Source organism: Tarenaya hassleriana, unplaced genomic scaffold, assembly GCF_000463585.1.
Source record: "Tarenaya hassleriana unplaced genomic scaffold, ASM46358v1 Cleome15, whole genome shotgun sequence".
Taxonomy (NCBI): domain Eukaryota; kingdom Viridiplantae; phylum Streptophyta; class Magnoliopsida; order Brassicales; family Cleomaceae; genus Tarenaya; species Tarenaya hassleriana.
In genome coordinates this window covers 220908-229454 of record NW_010964923.1, presented here as the reverse complement: position 1 = coordinate 229454, position 8547 = coordinate 220908, and the positions used below count along the sequence as shown (strand labels likewise).

The following is an 8547-nucleotide window of genomic DNA, read 5'->3' as shown; positions in this document are numbered from 1 at the left end:
GAGCGGTTTGAGCCTCCCCCGAAACCTGAGGAGCGGTCTGATCTTCCCGAGCCACCGAACCCAGAACTGCGGCCGAACCCAGAGGATCCACCACCCGAACGACCAAACCCGCCGGAGCGTCCGCCGCCAAAGCCTGAGTCACGGCGGTCTCTCATGCCTCCAAAGGAGCTTGGCCGGAAACTCATTTCGTCAAACATGTCCGAGCTTCCACGTTCAGCAGCGATTCTTGGAAGCTGGATCAGATTATCGACATTGCAATTCAGTCCATGCGTGATATTGCGAAAAAAGGAAATCGCCCCGGTGGCAGAATTAAGGTGAAAACCTCATGAAAAGAGAAGGGTAAGGATCGAAATATAACCTCGGTAAACCGGCTTCCAACTTCTCTCTCGATCATCTTTACAGTTCTTGCTTGTTCTTGTGTGTATATGAGAATAGCATTTCCTTTCTTTCCAGCACGACCAGTACGTCCCGTACGATGAACAAACGTCTCGGTTGTATTAGGAAGCTCGTAATGAATTACCTGCTCCAATGCAAAAGGGCCGGTTAACAAAAAAAACACGAAACCAGATCACAAACCAGATATCTATGACGTAAAATACGTAGTTCACAAACCAGATCGACACTAGGTATATCGAGTCCACGGGCAGCAACATCGGTGGCAACAAGAATATTGAAATGCCCGTCTCTGAAACCAGCGAGTGTTCTTTCCCTCTGGCTCTGAGATATATCGCCGTGCAAAGCTTCACACTTGAAGCTCCTTCCCATCGCATATGCGAGGCGATCAGCATCCCGTTTCGTTTGGGTGAAAACTATGCACTTTCCTCCTTTCGCATGCTCCTGCAAACATCGGCCATAGGATGTTAGAAAATGTAAAAACTAATCGAAAGGCCGTGAAAGCCAGATGCAACAAAAAAGAGTATACCGTTATGAGAGGGCCAATTATGGATGCTTTTCCATACATCTCTGTTACGATAGAGAACAACGTGATTCCATCTGCTAGCTTTTGATCAGAATCTCCAACCTAAACCGTGCAAGAACACATCAACAATCAGATACGGACAAGAACAGTGTGTACTGATACACATTGTCACAAACAAGATTTCGTAGAACTAATGATTGGTCTTGGCAAATGAATTAGAACAAGCTCTCAGATAGAAACAGAGCAGGGTGAGAGAGATTACTCACAAGATCAATGGTCAAAAAATCTTTAAGGTACTTCTGGGTTAGGCCTCTGATCCAATTCGGCATGGTTGCAGAGAACATCATTGTCTGGCGTTTCACCGGCAACTTTTCCAATATCGTCTCGACATCCTCTGCAAAACCCACTTGAAGCATCTGATCGGCTTCATCCAAAACCACAAACTGGACCTCGGAGAGAATCAGGGCTCCTCTCTTCAACAAATCAATAACACGGCCTGGGGTTCCGACCACCACATCAACACCATAGCCAAGCTGCTGCATTTGACGACCGATCGGCGTTCCTCCGTATATACATATTGTATCCAAGCTAGGAGCAGACTCGTGGAATTCCTTCTCAACCTGGCGAGCAAGCTCCCTTGTCGGAGCCAAAACCAAACAAAGAGGATTCCTCCCACGTCTGTGACATCAAAGGCAACAATAAAGAAACCGAAATCGTTGAACAGATACTTAACAACATGATGATTCTAGCGAGAAATGTAATTATCTAAACCTTAATTGATCCTAAACTATGTAAAAGTTACAAACCCATGTTTTGCGTTGAATTTGATGATCTTATCCAAGATGGGTATCCCAAAGGCAAGTGTCTTTCCTGTTCCGGTCCTAGCGCGACCAATCATGTCCCGCCCTTGCATCGCCGGCTCTAGTACAGCTTTCTGTTCAAGTACAAGCATCAAAATCAACATCAACAGAACATTTCCCAGCGATTCCATACAAGAGAGTACAAATTAATTGATAATATACAAAAATACGACAAATTCCATATACAGTATCAAAGATTAGAAACAAGGAAACAGTACTTGGATAGGAAAGAGCTTAGTGATGCCTCTCCCACTCAGAGCCTTGATAATCTCCGGCGAAATTTCGAGCTTAGATATCTCAAGCCCTTCATCACCGCACTGGTTGTCGGAACTCTCATATGCAGCGGCGAAACCCTGAGACGCGGAAACAACCGTCGACGCCCTAAATTCCAACGGCCCAGATTTCGCGTGCAAGCCCCTCGCGCTAACACCAAAAGGGTTCACCGCCGACGAGAGACCGAACAGAGGCTTGACACCACCGGAGCCAGTAGGCCCATTACCGACCGGATCAAGCTCCGCCGAGGTTGCGGCGGCGGGGTGTTGGTGGAGAACCGCATCGACAGAGGTCAACGCGGCGGTGAGAGTCCGCCGCGAAGCGAGAGAAGATCTCCGAAGTACCGCGGTGATCATTTCCGACAATCTGGTTCTACGGCTCCTGGGAAAGACGAAGGAAATGCAAAACCCCAAGGAAAAAAATTAGGGTTTTAGACGCAAACAGGGTTTTTAACCAGAGAGGGGCGGTTGTTGTAAAAGGGCAAATGCGGGCATCAAAGCACAGAGATATTCTGTGCGGGTATGATCCCCTACGACGAGTGTACCGTACAGTTTTATTAGCACGTGCATGAAGAGAGAATCAACAGTTAGAAGTTGGCAGAACTTTTTTTGTTATATGAATAGGTTGATGTAGAAACTAGTCTACATGTAAAAGCTGAAAAATTCAAGAGTTTGTACAAATTCATTTAGGTTTTATTTTTGGTCGCTACAAAAAGAAGAAAATTTTCTCCGTTCGTACAGAGAAAAGGAAAAGCAGAGAGACAATGCATGAGAAGCTGAGCCGCTAGGAAAAATCCATGGATTCTTCCGAGGTTTCTCTCTGGGAATCCGGGAACTGATGTGTTTGGTAATTGGATTCACTATTTTGTTCACTTTAGTCTGCTTCCGGAACTCGGCCTCTTGGTGATTGATTCAAGCAAACGGAACATCCAACGATCTAGCATTCCTGTCGTAAGATGGCACGGAACAAACAAGAAACGAAGCTATAGAGAATGAATCTGACAACCCTTGATATCCGATACGTGATTACGGGTTTTCGATAAGTTGGGGTAAGATTCGACAGAATCCATCCACAGATCAGAATGGCATTCTTCTCGTTAATCTTTACGCAGATCATGAAGATTGCAAAGGGAGAGGAGAGAAGATATGAACCTGTCAAGGCAAATGTACCGCCCAATACAGCGCAAAGCCGGGTGAGGAAGTGGAGAAAACTACGGCGTTCTTCCTTGATCGCCACAGTGATAGGCGACAGGTCATATAAGAAGTAAACACCTGAAAAGAGGAGAGAAGTCAATCAAGATCACAGACAGAAACAATAACACGAATGGATTAAGTGACCGACCTGGCCATGTCCGGTCAAACTCGTTCATTGGCAAGTAATATTCCGTCACAGAGAATTGATTAGTGGATAGAACTTCTTTCGAGAGGTATCCATACTCCGTCGGTACAATCTGTGCCACAGCAGAGAAGAAATCAATGTCCTAAACATGTGATCCGAAAGGGTAACAGACGAAAACATGATACTAGAAACACAGATGATGTCCTAGTATTTCAGAACGCAAACTAGAAAGTGATTTAGAAGTCTAAACATACAACGAGAGAGGAAACACGGAAGGTAAAATATATAATGAGGATGTATTCATTATGAGAACAGAGAAAGCGAAACTCGGATAGACACCTTTATGTAATATTTGAACGTTCCACTTGTGTCGTGAAGCATCCGCACTGTCCCATCAAGTGGGTTGTGAATTCCAGGATACTTCGGCCCAAATGATAGATCGTGAATTGTATGACTCACGTTCACATTCTTTGATCCTCCAAAAATCTGTTCAAGGTTTGTTAAGAGATTAAGCACTGTTGTTACATGATGAAAAAATAATAGATTGTGAGAACAAATGGTAGATGTCGGAAAATGAAATGTGAAGAATAAAAATGAAAAAGTTCTGCTTTTTGAGGGTATGAATTTTTTATGGTATAGTACGTATGACAAAATACAGGCCGGAAAAGTACAGACGGAAAACCCCCACAAGTAGCTTCCCTATCGACTCAGATTAAGCTGTGCTTGAGTTTTGAGATGATCTATATGGCTAAAGTTCTAGCCTTTTAATCTCGTCGACGAGTAAATAAACTCTAATGATTATGTGAAGATCATCCGGTGATTCATCACCTTAACCCACGAGCTGTAATTTCACAATTATACGGTGGTGAAAAGGTTGCAAATATAAGAAGATAAAAAAAAAACGATACCTACCATCTGAGCGACGTAAATGTTCAACCCATGCACTGATATGTGGAAGTTTCCAGCAACTCTTTGTACATCTAGAACACCATAGACCTGTAAAAGCATTCACTCAAAGGATAGAGCCTCCGTTTCCGTTGAAAGGTGTTTGACCGGACATCTAAAAGAAAAGCAAAGATTAGTACCCGGCATCCTTCTCCATCTTCCAATGCTTGCTTCACCTTTTTAATCATCTTCTCAGAAGCTTGATCAAATCCAAAAAAACTGAATGTTTCGGTATGATCCTTATGTTCTTCTTTGCCATCTTCAGTAAGCACACAAGGTAGAGAGTTAAACCACCGACATTAAGGTCTTTCCTCTTAAAAGGGCAAACACAGAATTAGCAGCTATTGTGACAACTATCACTAGAGACATCTTTTCACGATCAACCTGAACAGAAGACTAAATAACTAAAAAAAATCATTACCTCTACTGTTATGCCCAGAAGAAATAACATTGCCCTATGATTTGTTGTAATGTGTCCACTACTGTTTATACAAATTTCAACATGCAAATAGAACCAACATGCAGTGTGAATTTCTGTTCTTTGAAAATGTTCATGCCAAAGATAATGAAACAACATAACTACAGAAAGGTATAGAAACAGGGGAAGCTTTATGAAGCCAAGTGTATTACCATGCTTGTGAGAAGAGTGATCATGTTCCTTTTCAACAAGATCGGATATATACTCTGTGCCAATGATATGACCATGAGCATTCAGACGGAGCTGCAAAAGATCATAATTGGTCAGCAAAGGACACTGTGATGATTGGAATCCATCATAACTTAAGCCACGAACGAGAAAGAATGGGATGCAGGGATGCCAAGAGAAAATATCTAGACAGCTCCTTTGTCGAATATTTTACACCAAAATGTTCAACAATATAAAAGTACCATATTCCTAATAGCTTGCCAGCGCACTTAATGCTGCTTAGATTTTTCATGTGCAGTATACACTACATACAATTTCGGTAACATCTTAACGTTATCCGGGTTGAAGATGACAAATAATATGAAAAAGCTGCAGATTTAGAGAACATCTTAACGCACTGGAGAAGGGAGAAACAGAGAATGATTTGACAATATCTTACTTTCCAAATGTTTGTGTCAAGATCCACTTCATGCTTGCCTGACATGTCGATAGCATCTACACTCAACACTACAAAACAAAGATGGAAGAAACGATGAAGCCTATCGGGAGGTACAGAAAAGAGAACTTGAAAATAATCATACGGAACTTGACACTTACCATCGCAAGGCAAAGAAGGAAATGTCATATTTATATGGATTGGAAGAGTTTCTCCACGCTTTACGTCCACTGACAACTAGATTTCGAAACCATTTTGATTAGATTGGATATGTAAATCCAAATGAAGAGAAAGCTTTATGAACTATTTCAAGTTGAAACTTGAAAGTGACGCCAATGACTAAATTATCAATGAACTTTAACAGATAGATTTTCACAGGTACCAAAATCTATAGGAAGAGAGCCTTTAATCCTCTTTCTTTTTTTTTACAACCTAGTCCAAGAAGATTATGATCCCTAGAAAGATGAATATATATCGTCCACACCAACCAACCAACTCAGTGAAATCATTGACTCCCACTAATCGACCAAAGAGTGTTTCGGCAATGAATTTTGTAAGAGACATCAGGTGCAGAAATGCTACCACACATCATGCAGAACATGTCAATTCATGAGACATACAGAAGAGACAAACACAAGAACAAATACATTCATTACAACATCTCTCGTATTCTTACCAGTCAGAAACGACAAATCCAGAGTTATAAACAGATTTCATTCGAACTGAATACATTACCTTATGAACTGTAATTGTGTTGAGATAGTAACTGAGCTCATGCAGGAACAAAGTGGCCATTATAACGAGGCCGATAATGGACACTACAGAGACAATAAATTTCATTAGTTGAAATGGCAGTTACACATCAAGATTTCAAAGGACGGATTCACTTCAAGCAAATAGATAAATCCATTACCGATGGCACCAGACTGCGTCTTCTGGAGCAAGTGATCCTCTGCCCGAGGAAACGCATCGAGACTCCTCAGAGCTTGCTTCACACCCATCTTCCTAACTTCTTCGATATCATAGACTTTTTAAACTATTGATTTGTATTCCGGAAATCCATCAAAGCATAAAACCCAACATCAGATATACAATATCATAACTCCAGATTTCACATTCACGAGAAAGATAGCCAAATTCATGCAATCCCCGACTAAAATTCAGCACAAAAGAGGCCCATTCAACTCGATTTTCGTTCACTGTCAGACCCAGTTCCGCTATCTTCCTTCAAGCCCTTCCCGCTCCGGACGAACAGATCGCCACTATAAGCAGTTTATTCTAAGAACCTCGCTAAAATGTTATACCTAAACAAACAAGCAGATTCAGCGAGAGAAATAAGAGAATTTTTTTCACAGTATAATCCGAAACCAGCTATCTTCCATCTAAAATCGGATTTCCAGCATGATCCCCACCAGCCCTAGACGGGAAAATGCTTGATTTTTTTTAATGGAAGAATGAAATTCTACGTCGGACGCTCAGACAGATCACGACAATGGAGATCGAAATGATAATTCGAAAAGAGAGGAAATCATACTTGAAACTGAGGCTGATAACAGGTTGAAGCGTGGCCGAGAGACAAGAGGCGAGAAAGATCTGAATGACAGGTTTCCGGGAAGACAACAAAGCTTGAATTCTATTCTCTGTTTGAAAACTTCGACCGGCGTCCGTTTCCGGTCCTCAAATATTTATAAATTGCACCCCAAAAATTCTAAACATTTCAATTGAGCACCCATAATATTTTTTAATTCTTATAAAACCTTCACATTATTGCAATTAGTTCTTCCAAATTGGCAGAGTGCCTCCCATTTTACGACATTTTATCCTCACGGGTCTTTTTTGTTTGTGATTAAACAAGTCAGAAGCTTACAAACTTCATTGTTTGGGAACCTTCCATGTAAAAAATGCCATGCAATCATGCACTTTAAACTTGTGGCGAGTTGCAATAGATAACACATCAAAACATGCCTTTTAATTTATCAAAACCATAACAAAAAAACTTATATATATACACACACAAAAAGAGTATGGTAATATTTACGTAATCCTTTCAAAGTTTATTTATTTTCATGACAAAAATCATTCTTCAGATTCCATATTCAAATAACTATTGGAGAGAAATGATATAATTAATTACAATAAAGTTACACTTTAATAAAATAGATATAGTTGGATCGAAAGTCTAGTGAACCAATATAAATACAGGAAAAAAAAACATTCTCTATATATATTTTTTATAACATTAAATAGCACTTGCAGAAATTTAAACTTGGTGGTTAGATGGGTGTAAGGATCTCTATAAATTGCGTTGATGGAACATATGATGAACAAGGTTGTGATCCTCTTGCCAAGACTTTCATGTTGTTATTAAGAGATAGAGACGCACACATGTGAATCAATATAGCTAGAATTAGGGGTCGACATTTCGAAAAATGGTTCGGGACAGGAATATAAGGGTTTAGCTTTACAAAAATAGGTATCAATCGGTTTTAATATTATGTTCGGTTCGGTTCGATTTCAGTATTAGTTCGGTTCGGTTCCAGTTTTTATTAAAAAAGATAGATTTTCTTTAAAAAAATTCGGTTTTTCAAGATTTTTTAAAGTTCGGTTCGGTTCCGGGAAATTCGATTCTCTAAAAATAATACCGTTCAAAAATTTTGAAAGGTTCGGATAAAAAAAAATACCGTTTTTTCGGTTCGGTTCGGTTCTTTTGTAACCGAACCAAAACGCCCATCCCTAGCTAGTATTAGTTCCTTCTTTAAACTAAACTTTGTTCTGTCGTAAAAACTCTGTATGCACGCACGAACGACATGTAGTTTCTCTTTAGTAAAGCAAAACGGTGCTTCGTTAGTCCTGCTTTGGTTTTGGTCTACACTAAAAACTAGGGCTGGACAAAATATTCGAAAAATCCGAATCGATCCGTTATTCGATTCGTATCCGAACCGAAAATTCGGATATCCGGAATTTACGGATCGGATACGGATATTTATTTAGAGATATTTGTCGGATACGGATATTAAAATTGAATTATCCGACATATCCGATCCGATCCGTATTTTGTAATAATATTATTAAATATAAGAATAATTTGATATGGAGATTTAAAATACTTAATATTTACACGTTTTTTAGG

The 8547-nt window shown here is 40.2% G+C and overlaps 2 protein-coding genes across 3 annotated transcripts in view; both read right to left on the bottom strand.

The window, feature by feature from the left end:
* LOC104808533 (DEAD-box ATP-dependent RNA helicase 53-like) overlaps positions 1-2529 on the bottom strand; it is a 3172-nt gene extending 643 nt beyond the window's left edge. Inside the window, exons 1-7 of one of the 2 annotated variants that reach the window (XM_019202045.1) lie at positions 1998-2529; positions 1726-1853; positions 1186-1597; positions 923-1021; positions 613-837; positions 359-520; positions 7-233 (exon numbers count right to left, since the gene is read on the bottom strand). In XM_019202045.1, coding sequence (XP_019057590.1) covers positions 7-233; positions 359-520; positions 613-837; positions 923-1021; positions 1186-1597; positions 1726-1853; positions 1998-2408 — 1664 coding nt within the window. In that variant the 5' untranslated portion in view covers positions 2409-2529. The remainder of the gene's footprint in view (positions 1-6; positions 234-358; positions 521-612; positions 838-922; positions 1022-1185; positions 1598-1725; positions 1854-1997) is intronic. The other variant, XM_010534226.2, reaches the window with a different exon arrangement.
* A 116-nt stretch (positions 2530-2645) lies between these two features.
* LOC104808532 (endoplasmic reticulum-Golgi intermediate compartment protein 3) lies at positions 2646-7048 on the bottom strand. The gene is made up of 12 exons (XM_010534225.1): positions 6952-7048; positions 6331-6453; positions 6153-6235; positions 5579-5654; positions 5421-5488; positions 4966-5056; positions 4476-4594; positions 4303-4386; positions 3730-3876; positions 3394-3502; positions 3204-3323; positions 2646-2997 (listed from the first exon to the last, which is right to left on the bottom strand). The coding sequence occupies exons 2-12, from the start codon at positions 6416-6418 to the stop codon at positions 2921-2923; spliced, it is 1062 nt and encodes a 353-aa protein (XP_010532527.1). The 5' UTR covers positions 6419-6453; positions 6952-7048; the 3' UTR covers positions 2646-2920.
* Positions 7049-8547: the final 1499 nt, after the last annotated feature.